The 24,978-nt window shown below is 53.1% G+C and overlaps 1 protein-coding gene across 33 annotated transcripts in view; it reads right to left on the reverse strand.

The window, feature by feature from the left end:
• Ablim2 (actin binding LIM protein family member 2) overlaps nt 1–24,978 on the reverse strand; it is a 125,515-nt gene that overhangs the window by 77,283 nt on the left and 23,254 nt on the right. For 16 of the 33 annotated variants that reach the window (XR_013042712.1, XR_013042705.1, XR_013042700.1 and 13 more), the window contains exons 2-3: nt 6,332–6,475; nt 2,215–2,398 (exon numbers count right to left, since the gene is read on the reverse strand). Coding sequence is in view for 1 of the 33 variants with exons in the window: in XM_042285868.2 (XP_042141802.1) it covers nt 2,215–2,398; nt 6,332–6,475; nt 19,717–19,741 (353 nt within the window). In the remaining 32 variants the exon portion in view is untranslated. Of the gene's footprint in view, nt 1–2,214; nt 2,399–6,331; nt 6,476–19,716; nt 19,844–24,978 lie in introns of those variants that run through there. The other 17 variants (XR_013042697.1, XR_013042690.1, XR_013042695.1 and 14 more) reach the window with 5 other exon arrangements.

Genomic DNA, 24,978 nt, shown 5'->3' on the forward strand with positions numbered 1-24,978 from the left:
TCCTGGTCACCTACTGTGTGATTCTGTCTCCAAGGAGACTGTACCACTTCATGTCTCCTTGCTTTGTGGCCTTGCTAGAATAGCCCTTGCTATTATCCACTGTAGGTTGTATCTGTGCCAGAAGGTACAGCTGGCATTTCACAATTGTTTTGGTCCATGTCCCCAGTAGCCGACGGTGCAAATGTAAGTGTGTTTTTTGTGTCTTTTGATCATTTTGTACATTTTGTGGTGAAGCATCTCTTTAACCCTTTTGTTCGTGTTGGGTGTTTCCTTTGGATCGTAGTTCTCTACATATCTGGTCAGTATCGGTTACTTCCTTGTTGCTATGACAAAATGGCCGAGGAGAAACATCTTAAGAGGAAAGGTTTTATCTCCTTCTGCTTTAGATTTTATGTTTTTGTCTGTTCTGACACAGAACTCCAGTCTATAGCCAAGGCTAGCCTCCTGTCTCAAGCTCCTCAGAGCTGGGATCGCATGCCCAGCTGCTTTGAGATTCTGTTGCTATCTTTCAACGTTATTTCTCTCCAGCCTGCGAAACCATCACTCTGCCGCAGCGCAGGCCTGCTGGGGCCAAAGTCACTCAGCTCTTGGGTGTCCAATGAAGATTTTGTCTTCGTCTCTTTTTATGGTGCCTGTTTACTGATGCTCACAATTCTCATGCCTCGATGTATAACCCAGTGAAGGTAGCATACCCAGAGTTGTGAAAACATCACCATAATCGATTTCAGAACATTTCAATCACCATTTTAATGCCATTTTCATGAACGAGGTCAACTCTGGGTCAGGTTAATCATCCTGCAGTGTGGCCTTGGACTGAGCCTTGGGCCTTTTTCAGAAGAAATTTTACTAAGCACAGCACTGTTTGGTGGATTTTATTTTCCTTTTGGTGCTTACAGATATCTTCTTACTGTTTCCCAGCATGCATAGCTCCTGGTGGAGGTCTGAGCTCATCCATGCTCCTCCACAGACATGGTATTTTTTCCGGGGGGCGGGGGGGGGGGCGACGGGTTCTGTTGTGATAACTGTATTTTTCCTGATGTGTGTGTGTGTTGCAAATCTTTAGCAGTGTGGCTGGGAACGTGTCAGTGAGTTGGTGGGGCAGGGCTCGTCCTTTTAAAGCATTTCACTTGGGCATTTGCTGCCATGGAGTGAAGGCCTCTTGAGGGTGACATGGCTAGGTGTTTGGCCCGAGACTCACAGCGCCCATCCTCTCCCCTTGTCTCACACATCCTGCCAGTACTACCTTTCCATTCATCATTTCACCCTGGCCAGGAAATACCTCACGTTCTTCTCCACGGCCCCCCAGAGTCAGCCTCCAGCAGGAAGCAGGAGCATGGCCTGTGCTTTGCTGCACCTGAACCTGGGTCCCAGTTCCAGCGCATGCTTGCCGGAGGCCAACTGTGTGCGGTGTCTAGTCTGGCTGTGTGCAGTGGCAGAGCCCCACCCCATCCTACAACCTGGACAATGCTGTCTGTTGTCACTTGTACTTTGGTAGGCTGCCCAAGGTGGGCCCTCAGACCAGCTGCTGGCTGGACCCACCTCTTAAGGATGCCACATGGAAATCATGAAGGTATTTCTGGAGACCTCTCACCCAGCCACACTAGAGAGCACATAGCAACTCTTCCACGGGAAATGTCCCCCACCAAGCTTCCTCGCCTTGATGTCTCCTGGTCAAAGGCTCCATTCTGGCCTTGGGTACATGCTGTGACCATAGACAGCTGCTTGGAAAGGATGTAGGAAATACCACACAAGCTGGACACCATGACACTGGGAACTAACTAAGCACACTCTGCTCTTCACTCTGGCCTGTGTTTGCTGGCCAAGGGCCTTTCCTGAAAACAGGGGAGGGATGCACAGGGACCCCAGGAAGGCTGCCATTGGTCAGAAGGCATATGCGACCATAAGGCCTTGCTGCCAGGGTGGCATCCAGACTTTTCATTGGGAGCTCACTTGCTCTATGCCAGGCACCAGGGACCAGAACCAGACCTCCCAGTCCCCACCCTCTCCCTGCCACCTATGACAAGATTGTACCATGGTGCTGGGCAGGCACATCTGTGAACCAGGATGGGTCAGGATGCAAAGAGGCAGGACAGAGGGAGAGAGGGAAGGAGGGAGGGAGAAGAGACCTATTGGTTGGGAGTGGAACCAGGGCTGAGGGTAGATGGGCAAGGAGGAGGGGGCAGAGGCCAGCAGGGCAGAGGCTGGGCCACCCACCTGCAGACAGCACACACGAAGCAGTCAGGGTGGTAGGTCTTGCCAAGCGCTGACACCACTTCCCCCTCAATGAAGCGGTCACAGCTGAAGCAGCGTGTGCCATAGAGCCTCTGGTAGTCACGTGTGCAGATGTGTTCACCCTGTCGGACGAAGAAGCCGCCCTCGGCCAGGTCACAGCCACACGCTGGGGGGTGGGGGAGAGCAAATGCCGGGTTAGGGGACTGACCAACTTACGCCTCAGGGCCAGCAGATCGGACCCCAGCCTGCCTGATACAAGTCCCTATAAATTCAAGGGCCTAGGGGTACCCAGGATGGGGCTCCAGGGACAGACACGAGCTTCTCAGCTAGCCTAGAGTCATGTATTCTTCTTGTGGAAGCTTCCAGAAAAGGGCATTGAGGCTCTTGGACTTCTGAGAACCTGTGAGGCCCTTCGAGCCATTCCAGTGCTGGATGAACAGGTAAGCAGGTGTGTGTGTGTGTGTGTGTGTGTGTGTGTGTGTGTGTGTGTGTGAGAGAGAGAGAGAGAGAGAGAGAGAGAGAGAGAGAGAGAGAGAGAGAGAGAGAGAGAGAGAGAGAGAGAGAGACTACAGGACTGCACAGCTTTACACTCTCAGCTCTGCTCTGGGCTGAAGGTACAATAGAGAACAAGTGAACCATACGTGGTCCCCTAGTCCATAAAGAAACTTTCCAGGGCCTCCCTCTTTCATCTGGTTCCCACAGTTCTCAACCCCCGACCCCTGTAGCACAACAAGGCCAGACCCAGAGCTGAAGGAGAACCCACAGGCTCACTGTGACCCTTCTCCTAACACACAGCTCCAGGGAGCGGAGACTGCTGAGCGCAGTGGAGGAGCAGAGGACTTTCAGGCCGTGGCCTGAAATATCCACTCTGGGTCTGCTGGTCACCAGCAGCTGGCAGGCCCCAAGTCAACTTCTGGGGACATAGTGTGCTCCTCCCTCATACTCTCCAGCCCCAGAAGCACGGGCGAGTGAGCCATTCAGTGCCTCAGATGGAACAGTCTAGAAGTTTCCATAACAATGCTGTTTGCAGAGATATGGCTGCTGGTTCCAAAACGAGAGGGGCCTTTTTGTATGTGTCATGTGCATGCACAGAGGAATGTCAAGGTCAAAGCTAGACCGTGACATTCCTCAGCCTGTGGCTGCTGCTGCCATCCCTTCCACCAAAGGTTAGACGCCAGCCTGGAGCCATGCTGGATTCCTTCTCCACACCCAGTCTGGGAATGAAACCCAAGGTTTAATCTTGTCCCACTATAGATCAAACAAATGTTCTTCTGCAAGAACAGGCCACGGGCTGACAGATAGGCACAGGATTACACTACAGTGCCTTGGAGACAAGACAGTCACAAGTACTCAGGATACTGACTCTGGGTTGTGTCTGCTTGTCACAGCTGTGACAACAGTGGTCAGTCCTTAAAGGACGAATGTGTGTGTGGGGGGGGGCAGAGACATAGAATTGAGTGAGCCACACTGTAACATAGGGAGAGGGACCCAGCAGCCATGCCTCACACCCTGAGAGACTCCCCCAGCTCCTGGCCCCATTGCCTCAGCTGCCTGCTGGTTTCTGGCTGCTTTGAGGATTCCAAGGTCACCCCAAGGCAGTGATATCCCAGACCTCTGCTCCTAAAAATAAAAAGTCCAAGTTCACCAGTAACTCAAGTCCCTCATCGAGACAATGTGCCTCTATCACATTACAGTTTGAAAAGGATCAAGTTAGCAGAGGCCTGGAGGGTGTGGGGAGGCGCTCATCTTTGGGGGAGACAAGGGTTGGCAGCAGCTGATGAGAAGGCAGGGTCAGGGTCACTTCTTGGAATTCTTTCGTGTGTGTGTGTGTGTGTGTGTGTGTGTGTGATTTGTATGTGTTCTTGTGTGTATATGGAGGCCGGAGGACAACACCAGATATCTTCCTCAGTCATTCTCCACATTGGTTTTTGAGACAGGGTCTCTTGGATTCCTCTGTGCTGGCTACCTAGTGAACTCCAGAGATCCTCCTATCTCTGCCTACCCACCAGCACCTGGTTAAGCAGATGCGCACCCACACCTAGCTTTTTCTGTAGGTTCTAGGGTTCTGCGTCCAGGCTGCAGAGAGCGGCTGCTGTTCTCTGTAGGAAAGTCCCCCAGAGCTGAAGTGTCCTTTCCTCTGGGGATGGGTGGTTTGGGGTTGTGTGAGATGATGGAATAGGCTGGCCCTCCAACTCCCAACTCATGCCCACTCTATGGAGCCCAAGGCACAGGTTTTCCTGGCTATGCTGGGAATGAGGTGCCCAGCACATCTTTTTTTTTTTTCTCAAGCAGCCTCGTCACTACCCTGGGATGACTATCACAGAGGATTCTGGCTCTTTTCTCATGTGTGGCAGAGGGAGGGGCTGGAAAGATGGGGTGTCCTTGTGAGAATGCATCAGGGCCAAGGTGACTGGGATGCCTAGAGCCCCCCTCAATCCTGGTGGCTCTGGGGACATCACTGAGAGCCAGCTGCTCGTGCCCTAGGATAAGGCCTCTAAAGGCTGGTGTCTGTTTCAGCTGAAGGCAGATCCCTCAGGATGAGACCCAGTAAGAGCTAGCTCAGGGGCTGGAGAGATAACTCGAAGGTTAAAAGCACTGACTGCTCTTCCAGAGGTCCTGAGTTCAATTCCCAGCACCCACACGGTGGCTCACAACCATCTGTAATGAGATCTGGTGCCCTCTTCTGTGTACATAATAAATAAATAAATCTTAAAAAAAAAAAAAAAAAAAGAGCTAGCTCGGGCTGTCCCTGTCACTACCCCACAGCCCCACAGGCCGTGTTTCTCCGGTGGAGGCTGACCATCCAGAGCTGACAGCACCAGGGGTGTTTTGGGGTAGCCCCTTCTGCAGAAAAGTCTCTTTCCAAACACCAAGACTTTCCACACTGTAGCTGAGCCCGAGGACCAGAGTGGAGGGGACAGAGTTCCACAAACAGAAGCCAGGAGCCTCTAGAGGTTCTGGGGCCACAGAAGAACCTGGAATCAACCCCCCTAGATGCTCCTAGTTCCACCTCCCCTCTCTGAAGCCAGTCACCAGCCCCCCACCACACACACACACACACACACACACACACACACACACACACACACACACACACAGAGCTGACTTGGTAGGGTCATCTCCCATCTAAGGCAGCCTTGTCCTTGCCTGGCGAATTTCTATCTTCAAATTACAGCCAGATGCACCTCCTCTGTGGATTTCTTTCTAGAAGCCTTGGACCCTCCCTACGGACCTCCATGTGCCAAGGATTTGGCTCCTACTCTTTTTACCCAAACAATAAACTTAACATTCCCTCCCCTCACTGAGGGTCACCGTGGTGAAGGCAGGGCCAATCTCCAGACAGCCCGGGAGAATACCACTGTCAAGCCAGGGGGCATGTGCAGAGGGCTTGCCCACACTGCAGAGAAGCATCTGTGGACTCCAAAACATTATCCCTTTAACACTGATGGCTCTGTGAGTCTACACACCATGTCCAGTGGGTGGGTCCTACCTATGAGTACTTTTTCTCACATTTCTGGGCTGTTGGATGGAGGTGTGCTTTGTCCCTGGCATGCACATGGGATTCAGGGCAGAGGAGGAGAAGGCTCCAAACCCAGCCATGTTCACTGGGGAGGCTGCACACACAGCTTCAGGCCCTCTTCTCATCTTCTTGGTATTATTTAAGATTCCCATGTTTTTTTAAGCTACTTTTTATAAGCAAAGGAAAATGAATGACTTTCATTTAGAATGTTTTCAGGGCCACTGCAGGAGGGATGCAGCATCTGGTGCACCAAGCCCCCAGAACACCTCTGGCTACTGATTTGCACAGCCAGCAAAGGCCACTGACACTCTGTGCTGTGGCGCTGTGGCTCCAGGATTGGTATCTCTGATTCCGGGCTAGACGCATGCATCCGCCGCTGCGGACCCAGAGTCTCCCTGTCTCCCTGAGAGGATTCCTTTGTCACACGGGATGGTATTCTGGAAAGACAGAGACTCAGAACTCTATGGACACTCAGGTGTGACCAGAGAGCCTTCTAGACCCACAAAGAGTGAGAAGGGTGGCTAGGAAGCCCAGTCCGGGACACTCCGTAGTCAAGCACGAGGCCAAGCACACGCTTACCTTTGCACACGAAGCACCTGATGTGGAAGTACTTGTTCTGCACACGCAGCACCTCACCCTTGCACACATTCCCACAGGTACTGCACAGGATCGCAGTGCTAGCTGGCTTCTCCAGGGGAGCGTGAGCAGCCTGGGGCTCCGACACTGGGGAGAAAGGAGCCAGGTTAAAGTGAGGGACACTCGGCACAGGGAGAGCAAGCAGGAGGCCTCCCAGCATGCCCCCACCCACAGCACTGGTCCCACGCAGCATGAGGTGATGGGCCATCCCCTCCTTCCATCTGGGTTAAGTAGCACTCAGGTGGTATGACCAGTGACAGTTCTGAGGGCCAAGACCGTTTGGTAAAGCCATTGCGGTCTCTGTTTGTGGCTGCTCTACTCAGCTGTCTTATCCGTATCCTCTGCACACTTATCTATGATGTCCCAACATATCTCTGTGCACTGCTGGGGTAGCAGGGCCACCACTGTCCCTCTTGAAGAACAACTAACCCTTGTTGCATCCATCCAATGCAACGTTGCCACCCAGAGCCTCATAGGGACATTGCTTCCAGAAAGCTCAGTGGTCCTGCAGCCCTGGGACCCTCAGACTCTTCTTCAGCTACAGCCCTCTGATAGCTGGTTCCATATTTCTTTTGGGTCCCAAAACACCAGACTAAACACAGTGAGTGACCCCCAAGAATCACCCACAGCCAAGCAGGCAATTCAAAGAGGCATTGGAGACCACAAGTTCAAAGGTCAGGGTTGTTTGTGGTCTCATGACCAGGCATGACCATGTACCAGGCATGACCCCGTGGTCTACTAAAGCACCTGCAGATGCCAGCACATGGCATGCTGGGCCATGGTATGGAAGCCTGGGGTCTGCCCAACAGCCCTGTAGCAGGGAAGCATCCAGGAGAATCTGAAGTTTTTAGGCTGAAGTAAAAATGGGTTTACTGGAGGAACTAAAGAGTCCCAGGTCCCAGGTCGCCCTACAGGAATCATGTGGGTCTGTGGCCAGAGGGAAGGGACTACCAGGCCCTTGTCTACAGAGGCCACACACCCAGCTGATGCACAGACTCTGCCACTCCAGCATTGTACCCAGATGTATATTGGGACATTATGGCCCTGTGTGGGACATGGACTTTCCTAAGTGCAGACAAGGGTTGTGGAGGCAAAGGAGAGGGCATTGGCTGTCCAGCATGGCCCATGTCATCCAAGGACATTTCCTGGGTAGTCAGTGGAGACATGATTAAGAGAGAGGTCAGAGAGGCACAGTATAGCTAGTCTCAACAAGGAAGGACCATGAGCCATGAGAGCTGGCATCTCCAGAAGCCAGCAAAGGGGAGTGGAGGGTCCCATCCGCAGCTACAGAAGGAACAGCCATAGTTTTAACTTCAGCCCAGCACAACCTGCTCAGCCTCGGCTGTCCAGTGCTGCTCCCCTTCATCACTGCAGCCACAGGACACACACACACACACACACACACACACACACACACACACACACACACACACAGTGGTAGTGATGGAGGGGCAGCGTGGAACACACTGGCCCTCGTAGTGGGCAGGACCTACCACTAGCAGCTGCAGCCCACGAGATAATCTCAGCCAACCACTGTCTGAACCATCATGCTGAGAATGAATACACAGCCATGCCCAGGGACTGGAGATGCAGGGTGGGGGACCCACGGCCTACAGCCACAGGCCAGAGAACCCCAGCTCCATCCATCCTCCACACAACCCTGTGCCCCAGCCAGCTGTGCAGAAGGCAGGTGTTATCTCCAGGAACAGCCTGGGAGCTAAACCACACCTTTGCAGGGATCCAACGAGGCCAAAACGTGATTGCTCACCCACAGCTGCTGCCTGACCTTTGCCTCTGCCTCCCACCTAGGACCAGCCAGAGAGAAAAAAAACGGCCTCTAACCTGTCACTCAAACATCTGCCTCCAGTTGGCGCTTCGGCTTACCCAGGCTGGTAGCCTCCATGGGATTCTCTCCCTCTTTCCTTTTCCTCGGGGCTCTTCCCCGCTCTGTGACCCATGCCACTCTGATGTCACCCCAGTGACAGTGGCGGCCCCTCAGCAGCAGCGTGGTGCAGTCCACAGCTCTTGCTGTCACCATGCAGCCAGTCTCTCTTCATCCCCACAACCTCCCAGCACCTTGACCTATCACACTTGCTCCCTAGGGTCCCTTCACTACTGAACTGGACCAGAAATGCCCATCCATACTGTAGAATGCTGGCGGAGGGGGGGGGGGGCAGAGAGCCAGGGCCTCTGGCTCAGCTGGACCTTGGGAGCCTCAGTGTGGCCAGGCCTTTCAGCTAGGGATAAGAAGCTGAACTGGAGTCTGTCAGTGCTCACAGCTGTGCATGGCCGGGCTACAGGGAGTCTTTGTAGGTGACGTCCTTGTGAGTCACCCTGGTCCTGTGTGGCTCAGAGATACAGGGTGGGGTGGCTCTCCAGAACTTTTATGTCCACTCAGTTTGGGATACAAAGGACAATGGACAGCATCTTTGCCTGGCCAGACAAGGCAGAGATTATATGGCCTGAATCTGGCTCAAGGCCAGAGTGAGCAAGAAGTCATTTTCAGATTTGGGGGCCCTGTGGGCTGTGGGGTGAGCTGGCTTGGGATACAGTCTCAGCGCTGCCTCTTGTGGGGTTGTGACTTTGAAAGAGTTCCTGTCCACCCCACTCCACCCCCCACCCCCACCCCGCCTTCTATCTGCCTTTCCATCTGTCCTGCATAATCCACCCACCCTCTGACTTCGATCTGTCCTTCCATCTGTCCTTTCCATCCACCCACCCTCTGCTCACATCCCCTGGTCCTGGGGGAAACCAGGATCAAGGGCAAAAGGATTTGCTTAGCAACCAGCCCAGCAAACACTGAAGAGTTCCACAACAATGACCACCTCGGTTTCAGGAATATGGGGGGGGCTGGGTGTAGCCGGGTAGCACAGCACTTGCCTAGCATGCAAAGGCCCTGAGTTTCATCCCCAGCACCAGTTCCCAAGTTACTGGAAACGCATCTGGTTTGAGGGAAGAGCTATATTAAGAGTGTGGATTTGCTGGCCAGATCCCACTCTGCCCACTAAAGCTGCCTGGAGCTGTGGGTCTGGTAGTGGTGCTGCCCTCTGGTGGTCAGAGGAAGAGCTGAGCCATAAATGGGCCTCCCAAGAGAGGGATGCCAGGAAAACCCTGCTAGCTTCCCTCTGGGCTGGTCAAGTGGTTGCAGATTTCACATGTGCACCTTTTGCCCCTAGTGGGATTCAGTCCTAGAGTCTGAGGCGTTTGTGGGATAGCAAGGGCCAAGTGTACCCATGGAGAGGTAATAGCAAGCCTGCCCAGCCTGCTTGCTTCTTTTTCCCCGTTCCTGTCAGTGCTTCCCAGGGGGGACTGCGCTTCTCACAGCAGCAGGTGGAATCATGCCATCTCCAGCTACTTGAGATTCTGAGACAAGACAGAGTCAGGCAGGCAGGAGAGTGTTGGCTAAGCAGAGTCCCCAACTGTCCTACACTGCATTGGGCATCTATGGGTGGGGGGGACAGGGAGCTGAATGCTGGCAGAGGAGGAGTACTCCGTATTCAGGGGTTTGGTGTGGTTCATCCAGTGACCCCGCTTCCCTAAAACCACTCCAAATATAGAAATGCCCAAAGCAAGGCTGAACAAGCTGTCCTTGAAGGTCAAAGACAGTCTGGCAGCCAGGGGCACACAACTGCTAAGAAAAAGCAATCTTTCCAACTAATAAATTACCCAAACAAAGCCAACAGAGACCCAGGCGCCTCTGAGGCAGACATCTCCTGTTCTCCTTGCTTGGCTTGGGCTGGGCGGGGCACAGACTCCCCCTTCCCTGGCTCCAGACACTGTGAAGTAAGTCACCAGGGAACACAACAGTGTAGCTTGCTGCCTTCTTTTCAACATCCTGCTTAGCTTCAGACCTACTGGGTGCAAAGGCATCTGTTCAGCCCTCCTGACACCCCTGTGAAGCCAGCATGGTGCTTACCTCACAGGGGGGAACTTGAAGCCAAAAGTGGCTAAATGAGCCAAGGTCAGTCATGCCAAGGCTTGGAAACACCAATCAGGAGCGGGGCAGGGGAGCCTGTCTGCACAGTGCCATCCTGAGGCTCATACGAGGGCCCATGATCCAGGGGACCCAGGATTTTTTTTTATTTTTTTTAATGTTTTTGTTGAGTCCAAATCATGCCATAGTTGCTTATCCCGGTGACTTTAGCTGGGGACGTGCCTGGGATCTGACTATGTCTGTCCCGTCAGAGGGCCCCTCTCTGGGCTGCATTTGGGAGAGAAGACATCACATAAGACCTGGAAACCCGCATCCTGTTCCACCAGGGCCTGATTTGGGAGGAAGGGGCTTCACAGGACTGAAGGCGGCTCCCAGGAGGCTGTTCTAGGGCCTGGGGTTGGCAGGGTCCAGGAGTGGGACCCACAGGCTACTTGGTCCGAGGTGAAGCACCCACTGCATCTTCCAGAAGGGCAGCTGACTAGGCATCCGCACTCATGGCTTCATCAGATGCCAGATTCATTTCTAGGCATCTATGCTCACTTTTCAGTGCCTGCCAATCTCCGGTGTCCCCTGCCACCCACAGCTCTACTTTACAGGGTCACAGCTGGTGGCTTCTTCTGAGCCTTCTTGTCATTCCTGAACACAGGCTCCTTGGAGCCTGGGCTGAAGGCCTTTCAGTCTCCACCACCTCCTTAAGAGCAAACTCCTGTGCCCCTGCCTCCAGAAAGTCCTCCAGGATTTCCTCCAGGCCTTCACATCTGACTGCATGTGGCAGGCACCCGGGCATGGCACCTGCGCCTGCGTACTAGAGAGTCACTGCCATCTGTCTGTCAACTGCCCCAGGCAGGGAAGGCCGACAGGTGACCATGCCTCTTAACACTCGTTGGTGGCAAGCCGAGTGAGAGTCATCACAGCCTCTGAGGCCCTGACTCAAAGCCTGTCATGATGGACTTGAGGGATTGAGAGGAGGCAGAAGTCTTTTGTATGCCTCCAGGAGGGGCTTGGAGAAACTCTTGGGCATAGTAGGTGACTTCGCATTAAGCAGAACTGGATGCTGATCCCTGAAGAGCTATGGAGGGACATTAAACACATGTCACCAAGGGAAAGCAGCCAATCTGGAAATGCTGCAGCCCATGATCTCCACTATGGCTTTCTGGAAAAGGCAAACCTGGTGACAGCTGGTGAGTGGCTGCTGGGTGAGATGGTGCACGACGCCTCTAATGCAAGCACTTGAGGCACACGCAAGGCGATCTCCGTGAGTTCAAGATCAACCTGGTCTGTATATAGCCAGTTTAGGGTTGAGAGAGAGGAATGAACTGGGGAACTCTGAGAGTCCTCTGATGACACTGGAATGGTGGAGGCTGTCTTTGCATCTGTCCAAACCCACAGAGCCCACAAAACTAGCGTGGACCCTGATGCAGCCATGGACTTGTTAATGGTGCCCGTCAACGCTGTCCCAGCAAACCTAATGTTCACATTACAGCATTGCAAGATGTGACAATGGGAAACAGCCATGCTGGGAACCCTGCCCTTTCTGTCAGTCAAAAGAAACTGCTACACCCAATACCTAAACACAAATGTGCAGGATAATTTCTAAATCGGCTCTAATAGGTGGTTAACAATCTCTTACTGTGATAATAACAGAAAGCGTCAACTCAAGTGGTAGGGATCAGTCACACCAGGCTGTGACTACTTATACTTAAGCCCTGTGACAATGAGCCCTCAGCACCAGGGAGCCTTGGTGGGGTAAAGAAAACAGGTCTCAGGGACCATCGACTCTGACGCCATCTGTGGGGACAGCAACCATAGGAATTCACTGCAATCCACACCTCTTGTCCCCGCAGCTGGGCTCAGGCTGGGCACCTGCCTCAGAGCCTGGAGGACCCCAGACGGAACCACTGCAGGGATGGCTGCATGGTATTGGAGAAACCGCCAGGCTCTCAAAGCTTGTCTTTACACCTTCAAATTGGAGCTAGTCTAAGGAGGAGTTCTGAAGGTCCCACTGAGGAAGGACCCTGTGTTGTCTGACAGGGGTGGCAGCTGGGAACAGAGCTCCCTCCTGGGCTCAGAGGCCAGAGTTGCCATAGGCTGGGTCTGGGAGGGGCTATAGAAAGGGGAAAACCATCTCCCAAGGCACTGCAACGTCTGCAGCAGGGCCCACACACATTCCTTGAAAGGCTAGAGTGAACATTCTAGGTTCTGAACGCCCTGAAGTCCCTTATCGTCAAACCTGGAGGTGGCACCATGGGTCACATGTGTGTATGTTTACTCCAGCCCCTCCAACATGATCCCAGCCAAGCAGGGCTGGTGTCTAAAAGCTCCGCCTCGCCATCCCCGTCCCAGAGTCCTCGGCCCATCCTTCCATGATCTAAGTCATTGGGAACTCAACAAAGAACTGTCGACTTCCCTGAGTAAGTCAGGACCGCAGGGCCAATGCTGTGACCCTGGGGACATCAGCAGCACCTCCCTCTTCCTCCCTTCAGTCCCCTGACCAACACTTCAGACCCTATCCTGTGCAATGAACTACACTGGGCCTTGGAAGACCACAGTGAGAAAGACCAAAGGTCCTGGCCCTGGACATGCTCCAGTGTGGACCCCACCTCACCAGAAATGGCCAAACACCTCATACAGAAAAGGAGGTTGCTGGTCGGTGGTGGCGCATGCCTTTAATCCCAGCACTCGGGAGGCAGAGCCAGGCGGATCTCTGCGAGTTCGAGGCCAGCCTAGGCTACCAAGTGAGTTCCAGGAAAGGCGCAAAGCTACACAGAGAAACCCTGTCTCGAAAAACCAAAAAAAAAAAAAAAAAGAAAAGGAGGTGGAGGCTGGGGGTGGTCCCAGCTAGGAGAAGGACTCAGTGTGGGTCCGATGCTGGTCTGGAAATTACTAGCAGAGACAGATATTCCAGCCTAACACCACATGCGCACGTGGCGGGAGGGGACCACCACATCAGGCGCATGAGCTGTGGAGCAATCAACCTGCTGTCTCACCACCTGGATGGCCATGCTGAAATCCCTGAGCCTTTTAAATGATCTATTCCCCCTCGTGGCCTGACCCCCATACTTTGTTCCATCCTCGTCTCAGCACCAGTGGTCCCTGAACCCCTGAACAGGGGCTGTGACCTGGCCGGAGGCCAGAAGCCTGTGTTGATTATATTTTCTATTTCCCAGGGTAGGAAGAGGGGTAGATGAGGTGGGTGAGCCCAGGCGAGGGTTCTTAATGGCTGTCACACTCTAGCAGCCAAGGTAGCTTTGGAGAGCCTTCCAGCTGCTGTGTGTATTACACCAACAGCTGGTGCAGGGTTTCTGAATTTTCTGTGTTCTAAAGATGTGAAGCAAGTTTTTGGTGACCAGGCATTTGCTTGGTCCCATGGCTCTGGTTCATCCACTGAGAGTGATGGGATGTCCATCTTCCCCTTTCGGATAGATGGTTCTGTGACAATGACCAGGGAGGACACTCTAGGTGGATGGTAAACACAGCAGCATGGTGAACCTGCAGTGGGTGGAAAGGCCTCTGAAAGTGACATGGGCCGGAGGCTCCGGAGCTGGGCAGTACCTCCTGGAACAGAAGCAAGTACACTTTCCATGCTGGTCTGGACCACTGCATGGCCCTGTGGGTGGCTGTCCTCAACTGTCCTATCTGTGCCCACCCCATTTCTGCCACCATACCCATGTCCTTCCAGGGGCATGTGATGCCAACCAGTGTCCCAGGGCCTTGGGGACTCTGAAGGAGGCTTGAACACACCCAAATCCATGACAACCTGCAGAAGGCAGCTTAATCTGTGTTGCAGGACATGAACAGCACGCCACCATTGTGTGTGGATGCTCAAGGATGGGGTAAGGAGTGTGCAAGGTCTCTGGCAATTGTAACAAATCTCCCAGGTTGTAGGGGGAGAGGGAAGCCCTGAGCATGAGAAGTCCTGAGTGAATCTGTATTGTTAACATAGGCACAGCCATGCCAGGGACCAATGCCTCAGCCCCAGGGAAAACGGCAGAACCTTCCCCTCCTGGTCCAAGTGAAAATGTCGATAGTGTGTGCAGAAAATGTCCACCATAGCTTTCTATCCCCCAGATACTTACAGCCTGGAAACTGCTCCCTACAGAGACTCCTCCTTTGAGATTAGCTGAAGTCTGCCTCCTGGTTCATCCATGCATAATAACCCTGCCTCTCCAACTCTACGTAATAAACATGCTGAGCTTCTGGGGAGCTGAGATTTCTCCATGAGAAAGTTCAGCCCACTTGAACCCAGCATTTCTGTCTGTCCATGTGTCTGTCTTTTCTTCAAGTCAAGTCACTGGGAACTGTGCCAGGATTCTGTACCAGGGCCATCTGTGGCTGGATGTGTCCCTAAGACACATGATGAGCAAACACAAGACCTAGGTGCTGCTTCACTGAAAAGGGTTTGGGCTCCCCAGAAGATTTAGGGTACTGGATTCATACCCTACGCTTCCCTGCCCTAATGAAATAATTCCTAGAAGTCAGTAGAGCTCCAATAGCTGTCTGCCAGCCACGCACAGCTGGGTTCCATAACGACAATGCCCAGGGTCCACACAGCATCGTTACAGTCCTCCAACCATGGTATCCCCATCCCTTGTCCACAGCAGCCGCACTCAGGCCAGCCCCCTGCAGCAGATCCTCCCACCTTCACACACCATGGAGCTACACACAAACGACCCCATGCACCCACTGTCTCCACCCACTCAGTCTCCCCCAACAGCCCTATTGCAGATGCCCTTCCCAGCCGCCCACACCCGGATCTCAGCCTCCAGCCTCCAGGACTACGGGGCCGCACACCAGTGTTTCCTGAGTCACCCTGTCTGTAGCACCTTGTGGCAGAGCCACAGGAATCATACACACCACCTGTGGGATGGGCAACATTGGAAGTAGCAGAGCCAAAGGCACCCTTGTGACCCACCCACTGTCACTCATGGGAATGTCCACATGATGTTGGCTACACAGCGCTGGCCCATGATAGGGGTTGATGGGGAGGGAGGGAGGAGATAATGGAGACTGTCTTTTCCAGAGGCAAGATCTGGGAAGAACACAGCTGAGACGCAGCCTCAGATGCTCCAGCTGACCGTGGCTTCCAGTGAACACTGACTTCAGTAAGGCCTGACTCTTGCAGCCTCAAGCATTTTGATCAACATTGCCAGCCACCCTTATCCCTGCAGGATGGCATTTCATCGCCAGACGAATCAGCCTTTCAGGACCAAGGGCACCTGCTCTTACGGTAGCATGCAGACTGTCAGGGACATATGGGCATCTGCCCCCACCCAGCTCATCAGTGTCCAAGCCATGCAGAAAGTCTGTGGTGGCTTCTGCCCAGTGTGTCCCATTGTCACACCACCTTGTGCTTCAGCAGCAGCAGCAGCAGCAGATGCCCACAGATGCTCCTCAAATCTAATAGGAAACAGGAAGTGCCTCTGGGGCAATCAATCATCTCCTAACAGCCAGGCCCAGTCCTGGGTCATTCTACCACAACCTAGCCCAGGGCTGCCGACATCTGATTAAACCAGCTCTGTTTCCCCAGATGGGTTTATTCTAGAGTGGGACCTGCCAACAGGTATATCCTGGCTATAATTCAGTTGCCCCCAACTCCCCACTAGGCCTCTGTAGATGGGTGACTAGTGGACACCACCCAGCCTGGTGGGTATAGTAGAGCAACTGTAAGCCTTCATGCAGTCCAAAGGGTCCTGGAAGCCTTGACTTTGAGTCCAACACAAAGTGATGAGGGCATAAGGGGCCCCAACCCAGGGTGTACCTGAATCCATAGCACTAAAATCATCAGCTCAGGGTTAGAGAGGTAACTCAGTTGATTGAGCGCTCCGCTAATATGCATGAATCCCTGGGTACGACCCCCAGCACTGCATAAATCGGGTGTGGTGCATGCACCTGTAAATCCTCGCATTCAGGAGGATCAGGAGTTCTAGGTCACCTTCTGATACATGGCAAGTTTGAGGCCAGCCTGGTCTACATGAGAACTGGTGTATAAACAAATAAATGCACTGGATTGGAGCAAAGTGGTGCAGGCTCGTTCAGGTCATGTGATGACACCCCAGTTTCCAAATGTGCCTGCTAGGTGTGAGCACTCAGTTGGCATTCAACTTGGCTTGCCACCAACTAGTAGTGTTAAGAGGCATTGTCACCTATAGGCCATCTAAGGGATATAACGCTCAGAGGGGTTCTGCGACCCAGCAAGGCCATACAGCATAAGACAAGCCGGCAGGGGTGGGCCTTGGTGCCTCCCTGAGGAAGGAGCTGATGCCCTGTTCCTCTGGCTCCTTCCCCTTGACCCCTTGGCTCTTCTCATGTCCTCCTCAGTGGGTCCAAGGAAGGCCGGTGTTGGGAAGGCATTTCCTGAACAACTAATTAAAGCTGAGATCGGAACTGCTGGCTGGGAACCTGGAAAGCTGACCCATCACCGGGCTGAGGTTGTGACAGGCCATGCCTAAGAAGCAGGCTTCCGGGCAACTTGCTCATGCCAGCAGGGTCCAGTCACAGCACACGGGGCTGATAAAGGGTGGACAGGCTGCGCCAACACTCCATCAGAGTCTGCCAGCCTGACCAGTCCTGGCCAGGCCAGTTTCCGGAGACACAGAGACAAAAATACCTTGTAATTACATGAGTTCACTATTGTTAGATACCCAAAGAGCAGCAAGAGTCGAGGGGCATGACTTCCTGTTAATGGCCATTCTGATTCTAGCTGCCATAGTACGGTGAGAATACACAGTAATGTCCTCTCCTGATGTAGAAGCCATACCCGTCCTGGCCTTCACAGTCAATGTTCAGAGTGCCCGCAGAGCTCTGAGGAAGGGATTTATGCAGCCCAAATTGCTTCAGGACATGGTCTCTTCTCAGCTGGCTCCTAAGTTCCACTTTCACCTCCAAACCTGGGGGTCCCCAACCTCTTATTTTTGACATCCTGGTGGAGGTGAGGCGCTACCTCCTTTTGATTGGCCTGTCCCTGTTTGGCAATGTTAAATATGTTCAGATGTCTTCCTTGGAGACACAGGCTTCTCCGCCCAGCTTTGAGCTGCCTGTCAAGCTGTGACTGTTTTGAGAGCCGTGTATCTACTCCGGCCACAAGTTTCCCACCATACCTGTGACCGGAGGGTCCCCTGTCATCCTCCAAACCGCACCTCACTTCTTCATAACGCTCTTTGCAGCACAAAGGGTTTCAGCTCTGATGAAACCTGATTTCTCTGGTTTTGTCTTCCGTAGTTCATGTTCTTGGAGTCATTTCTAAGAAACTTGTCCAATCCAAGATAATGAATATTTATCCTGGTTTTTTATCTTAGCCTTTACATTTCAGCTCTTTCTATAATTTTCCATAAATAGAACAGCATCTACCCTGCCACCGAGTGCCTCGGCAGATGCCAGCTCTCCGCAGTCTTCTCCCGGATGCTTCCTCTGAGGAGCAGCGGTGTGGTTTGCAGTTGTCCTGGAGTGGGATGTGGTGCTGTGTTCTTGCTATTACTGTCTGCTCTTTGCCATGGGTGAGCCAAAGGCATCGGCTCCCCACTGAGGAGACAGCCATTTAGGAAATAAATGGACATGTGCATATGTCCCCAGCTCCAGCATCCACAGTATCTCCAGAATATCAGGGAAATAAGGGGCTAAGGACCCAGCCACCAGCCCTAATCCAGCCAGACTGAGGCCAGCAGTGAGCACTCCTTCCTCAGGCATCTAGTGAGTAGCCACTGCTCTTCCTTTTGGGGGTACAATATTGTGCAAAAATGACTTTATGTCATCTTGGCATAAGCTAGAGTTATCTGAAAGGAAGGAACCTCAATTGAGAAAATGCGTCCATAGATCAGACTGTAGGGCATTTTCTTAATTGGCAATTGATAGAGGAGGGCCCAGCCCATTGTGGGTAGTGTCATCCCTGGGCTGGTGGTTCTGGGTTCTATAAGAAAACAGGCTGATAGCCGGGTGGTGGTGGTGCACACCTTTAATCCCAGTACTCAGGAGGCAGAGGCAGGCAGATCTCTGTGAGTTCAAGGACAGCCTGGGCTACAGAGTGGGCTGGAGGAAAGGTGCAAAAGCTACACAGAGAAACCCTGTCTCAAACCCCCCCCCCCAAAAAAAAAGAAAAGAAAGGAAGGAAAGAAAGAAGGAATGAAGGAAGAAAGGAACGAAGGAAGGAAGAAGGAAGGAAAGAAGGAAGGAAAGAAAAAAGAAAGAAAGCAGGCTGAGCAAGCCATGGGGAACAAGCCAGTAAGCAGCACCCATCCATGGCCTCTGCATCAGCTCCTGCCTCCAGGTTCTGACTTCCTGATGATAAACAGTGCTGTGGAAGTGAAAACTAAATAAGCTCTTTCTTTTCCAACTTGCTTTGTGGTCATGGTGTTCCGTTGAAGCAATAGAAACCCTAAGATGAATGTCAAGTGTGTGTTGTTTGTACCGATATTCAGGGAACAAGGATGTGGGCTATGGTCCTTGCTGCTGGAAAGACCCTGCTGGTCAGGCAGAGATGCCAGAGAGGGATACCTGGATCCTACTCCCTAGAGACCTGCTAGGCATGATGCCTCGTTCTGATGGCAGCATTGTGAGTAGAGGCAGAAGCCTGGCCAGAGCTGGCTACCCTGAAAGCCTGTACAACCCTGGGCCATCTCAGTCCTCTGCTCTGGGTCCAGCTCCTTAGCCATCACCCCTCTCTCTGGGCCCCCAGACCTGTCCCATGCTCACCCTGCAGGCCATCCTACCAACACACAGCCTCCTAGACTTTATGCTCTTATCTCAGGGGCATAGCATGCCACATTCTCCATGCCCATACCAGAAGAAGGGACATTCGTATTATATTCCTTATTGACTGGCTCCCTTGGTGTAATTGTCAATACAGTGGGGCCTGTATACTATAGGACAGTCACAGTGGCCCTTGACCCCTCCTCCCACATACTAGCTATCCCTTCACCAGCTGTGACCATCACAATTGCTTCCAGACATTGCTAAATGTCCCCTGGGGAACGGCAAGACCCCTTTCAAAGCCTGTTTTAAAGAAAAAAATGAATGAGAGGAGACCAAAGTGGAAGAAGGAGGGAGCAGGCACAGAGAGCCCACTGCCCAGCAATTCCACCCCAAACATAGGCCAGAGGCGCTGGAGTCCAGTCCCTGCTGGCCTTCCTTCCTGTGAGCCTCAGTTTCTTCATCTATAATATAGGGTCACGCCCCTAACCCCACACACTGTTTGTGAAAGTCCCCGAAGTCTATATATGATTGACACCTCTAGGTGGTGGTTTTCACCATAATGACATGACACCAAGCTGGATAGCACCACCTTCTCTTGGGCTCCACCCTCCAAGCTCAACCATGGGCCTCAAGATTTTTCCTTCTAGCTAGAAGCTGAGTCCTCCTCCCTGGCTGGCTGGTGTGAACACAAAGCTATTCTAAGCTTTACCTGACCCTCCTCCAGGCATCCCCATGGAGAGGCCTCCTCCCGAAGTACCAGTAGCTCTTCTTCCAAGGCTGGGCTCGGCAGTGTGGAGGCTTCAGGTGGCAGCTGGGAGAGTGGAGAGCCTCTCTGGCCTTTGTGGCTGACACATCTCCCAATGACATGCCAGAGAGTCACGTGGCAACAACCACCCCCAAGGCCAAGGCAGGGCAGGGCCAAGCCCTTCCTGGAACACTGAAATAGCATCCTGCCACACTGCTGCTCCAGAGATGCACCTGTTTCCCAGCATCCGGAAAGGGAGCTCTGACAAGGCACTGGCAGGGTGGTACCACTGCTAGCCTCCAGGTTTGTGCCAGGGGCAGTGAGCTTACAACCCTCCTTGGGGATCCATGTAGTAGGGGGTCACAGCCTGAACCAGTGTTCCCAGATGCCCTAACAGCACCACCAAGGGGCATACATGAATGTTTACAGCCCTGCCTTCCAGAGCTATTGGACTGTTGAGAGATAGGGAATGCCAAGTGGAAAAAGAAATACCTTAGGCATAGTGAGGCTGGCCTCTGGTGCCCTGCATACAAGGAATGCCAAGTGGAAAGAGTGATACCCTGGGCATGGTGAGGCCAGTGCCCTGTGGACAGGCTATCCCAGGGATGCTACAGGATAAGCTGGGCCTGCCCATCATCCCCACATGCCTGGTGCTCACTGATCTAAATGATGTAAAGGTCCCACGATCTGATATTCACTTTCTATCCTCTGTCTGCATCTCCTCCAATCATAGGAATAACTGCCAGTGGCTGATGGCCTTGGAACAGGAACAGCAGCACAGGGAGGGGAAGGAGGCAAAGGTTACCACGGGTCACCTTCCTGTGGAGTCTGGGCCCTGGGGAATCGGTGCTGCCCACCCCTGGGGGTAGCGATGAGACCCTGAAGGAGAGGCTTCGAGGAAAGAGAAGGAAGAGAGGAGAGAAAGAAATCCCCCAGCCTTAGAGCTGAGTTTTGGCTGTGGGTGGAGTTATGTCTCCGCATCCTGCCCCGTGTACCTTGGTGTTGGAGGGAACAGGGGGCGGTGGGCTAGCATCCCTCTGGAAGATGGACCACAGCTCTAGCTTCCTGGAAGATTCCCCAGCCCCAGCTTTCTGAGCCGGACAACAGAAGGTATGGCATGGACCACAGAGCATCTTTTTAAGCCTCCCGTGTGCTGAAGCCCCATGTCTCAGTCAGGTACTCTGCTCACCAGTGGAGTGATGGGGCCCCTGGAGTGGACAGCGACCGCATCATCAGCCTTCCCTACCAGCTGCAGCACCATCTCCCTGCTGATCCATTCTCAGTGGTAAGACTGGGCAAGAGAAGCCCCACCTCCAACCAATTGGCTTATGCTAATGTGCAATCTGCAGACACCATCCTGAGGGACATGTTTGCTTGAGGGATGAGGGACCTTGGCCTGGGCTTTGGGGAAGAATACTCCCCTATCCCAGATCCTCTAGGATGTGCTCCATTTTCTTCCCGAGGATTTGGGATGGGGATGTGAGGGAGAGGTGCTGAGATACCACTCCTGCCCTCCATGGAACCTTCTGTGCTAATGCAGAAGGTCTCAGAGAGACAGAGCTGTAGTCCCAAAACCTCTAAGCCCTGAGGGTGAGGAGAGGGGCCAGAACCTCTTGCACTGTGTCCTCTGTCATTGGCTAGTGGCTTCCAAACTGCTCATATAAATGGCCCTGTACACTGCAAACAGCACACACACACACACACACACACACACACACACACACACACACACACACATTTACCTGCAGTGCATGGAGTTCACCCCTCTAGAATCCACAGCCTCTCACCATTAGAAGTATTTTCCTGTCCCATGACTCTGTACGAGCAAGTTCATGTGGTTGGTCTGGACTGTGGCTCATGGACAGAAGTGACCACGTGACCCATTCCCCTTCCAAACCTGAGCAAGCAAGCCTGGTGCAAGCCTGGTTCCCCCTGCTGTGCCTCTGCTACTGTGGCAAGACATGAGAGGCGGCCTGTGGGCCCAGGAGGAAGGTGAGTAAAAAAACAGGTCCCACCACACCCAGCGAGGACGGCTCATCTACAACCCACCGCAGACCCTCACCAAGTGATAAGAACTCACTGTTGGGGCTGGAGAAGTGTCTCATCAGTTTAGAGCACTGGCTGTTCTTATAGATTGCCTGGATTGGGTTCCCAGCACCCACATGGTAGCTCAAAGCCATCTGTAACTCTAGTTTCAGGGTATCCAACACCCTCTTCTGACTTTGTGGTCACCAGGCGTATACATGGTACACATACATGCAAGCAAAACACTCATACACATAAAGTAAATATCTTGTTTGTTTGTTTGTTTTTTGTTTTTGTTTTTCGAGACAAGGTTTCTCTGTGTAGCTTTGGAGCCGGTCCTAGATCTCGCTCTGTAGACCAGGCTGACTTTGAACTCACAGAGATCCGCCTGGCTCTGTCTCCCGAGTGCAGGAATTAAAGGCATGTGCCATCACTGCCCAGCTATCTTTTTCTTTTTAAAAAATGTGTTGTCAGTGAATGCCTGTGACCTTGGGCTGTTCTGCTGTGAGTATATTACATATATGTTTGTCCTGGGTCATCCAGGACAAACCACTGCAGACTAGGTACTTACTATAACAGTTCTAGGGACCAGAGGCCAAGTGAGGGGTCATGGGGAAGCTCAGGTGTGGCCAGGGCCAAGCTTCTCTGGACACTCAAGGAGAGATTCCATCCTCGCCTCCCAGCTGCTGGGCCTGCCTGACTCTCGTCTCTGCCTTTGGGGTGATTTTCCTTCCTTGCCGGGGGGGGGGGTGGGGGGGTGGGGGTGGGGGGGGGTGGGGGGGGTGGGGGGGGTGGGGGGGGGGTGGGGGGGTGGGGGGGGGTGGGGGGGGGTGTAAATCTACGCTCTTCTTTCTTGTAAAACTGTCTGTGACAGCACTGGGGGAGCTCTGTCTCATGATCCTGGGCAGTCTCCTGTCTTAGCATTCTTAACATAATCCCACCTGTAATACTCCTGTTTTCCAACTAAGGTGACAATTGCAGGTGGCCCGGCTTGTTGTTTCTTTGTTGTTTTAGGGTTTTTTGTTTTGTTTTTTTTTTCCCCTCAGTCTCCCATACTTAGTAATGAATTGGCTCACACTTGTCCTGATTGTGAGAGATGCGCTCTGCCATTTCCTATTCAGTCCAACTTCTTATGTAAAGCGTGCTGCTGCGACCCACTAAACTGATTTCATGCGGGAGAACGGGTCGCCACCTGCGGTGCAGAACATTCTATCCCAACCCCCACAGCTGTCCTGGAAGGAGGTGGGGACACAGCCCGAAAAGCAAGATTTCAAGGGAAGAAGTGAGCTGTTTACATAAACCCACGGTAGAACCCCCACCCCAACCCACCCGACACGGGCTCATGCCAGATCCCAAGGCTGTGCAGCCTGTGCCCCAACAACACATAGGTGCCATCTCAGACCCACGGGAGCCTGGAGGTTTCTGGGACAGAGGCATTTGCTGGAGGAAACAAAGGTTTGGGTATCATGGTGCAGCTCATCCAGCTCACCTCTCTCTGGAGCTCTACTGATGGTTTGGGAAGTGCCCCACCCTCGGGAGCCCTTATTCTCTTTTCCAGGCACCCACCACAACTTGACACTCCAGCGTCATGATTTCCACTGATCAAGGCAGTATCTGTGGTTGAGATTACAGCTGAGAATCCATGATCCAAAATGCCTGGGACCACCAGTGTCTCTGATTTCTAACTTCTGAAAGCTCTCAGACTTCCGGAAGTGCTCCTGACCTCAGGAGATTTGCACATGCATAATGGAATTGAAGGGACCCTGGCCCGAACCTCAGATTCATTTACCTCATGTTGATCTTCTGCAGTCTGAAGGTGACTTGACATCATATTTTAAATAATTCTGTGCACAAAAATGAAGATTTTTGCAGTTGGAATTTTCCATTTGTGGCATTGTGCTGGAGCACTCAAAGTTCAGAGTTTGGAGCATTTGTATTTTCAGCTGAGCGATTCTCCAACTGGACCAACATCTTCACTTTTGAATGTGGCTTAAAACAAGTAAACTCGGGAACCAGAAACACTTACGACATGGCAGAGATTTTTCAATGTGACTTTCAAGTAAATAGGACATCAGTGGCTCCTCATGGACATACACACTCAGAATCAGAGGGGCCTGAGGCCTTGCCTAGGTGCTGGTAAGGAATGTCAGCCCCGCTCTCTCAAGTACAGGCGCCCCCCCCGCCCCCCCGCCCCCCCCCCCGCCCCCCCCCCGTCAGCTGGATGCTGGATGCCTCCCTGGGAGACCCACATACGGTCACACCAGGAAATGGCTCACTGCTGTCTGCTCAGTCAATGCAGCAAACCTCATCCTCACCCGGACGCCTCAGTTCTGCCACTTCGTTCTCCTACCCAGCAAGCTGTGACCTTTCCTTGGACCTTTCTGTGCACCTGTAAATGAGGGCTGCGTCCCACTTGGGGTACAGGAGGTTGAGGAAAAGATATGCTGGGACATGACTGGCCCTCAGGGCAGGCCTTTTCTGTCTGTTCCTGTCAATATTCAGGCCAACTGGCACAAAACCCCATGAATAACAGGCATTGATTCCCCCACAGATCCAGAAGGCAGAGGCCCCAAGTTGATGGATGCCAGGACCACATGTCCTCTGGGATCCAGGGAGGGCCTTTCCCCCATCTCCTTCCTGCCTTGTTGGTCACAGGCCATCGAGCTGTCATTGGCCTGTGGCCCTACCACTCCCATGGCTGTACCATGGCCTCCTGGCTCTGTCTACCATCTGCCTTTCCTCTCCTAAGGACAGCAGTCAGACTAGATGGGGCCACCCTACTTCATGAACTCACATTGACTAGATGTCTCCAGCGGGGCAGAAGCTGGAAACTGGGCATGTCTCTGGAGCCTGTCCCTCCCTCCTGGCATCCTTCTTCCTGTTTTCATCAAGGTGACCTTCAGGCTTGGATGCACCAGAGCCAGATATCAGTACCCACACCACTCTCTCCTCACACCGTACGGGGCATCCCATTCTCTCTGCCACCACTGACTTCAATCTCTGCCCTCCTGGCCCGGGGTTCCCTGCATAAAGAGCCATCTTTGGGTGTTCACGAGCCCTCCCAGATCAAGAGGAAACCCCTCAGCTCTGCATTTTGAGAGCTCAGCATGGCCACAGCTTTCCCTCAGACCCACCCCCTTGCCTGTCCTCATGTCCCTTTGCTGTGCACACCCTGGAGGCCAGCTCCCCTGTGCTTCCCCA

This window comes from Peromyscus maniculatus, chromosome 10 (genome assembly GCF_049852395.1).
Source record: "Peromyscus maniculatus bairdii isolate BWxNUB_F1_BW_parent chromosome 10, HU_Pman_BW_mat_3.1, whole genome shotgun sequence".
NCBI classification, from domain to species: domain Eukaryota; kingdom Metazoa; phylum Chordata; class Mammalia; order Rodentia; family Cricetidae; genus Peromyscus; species Peromyscus maniculatus.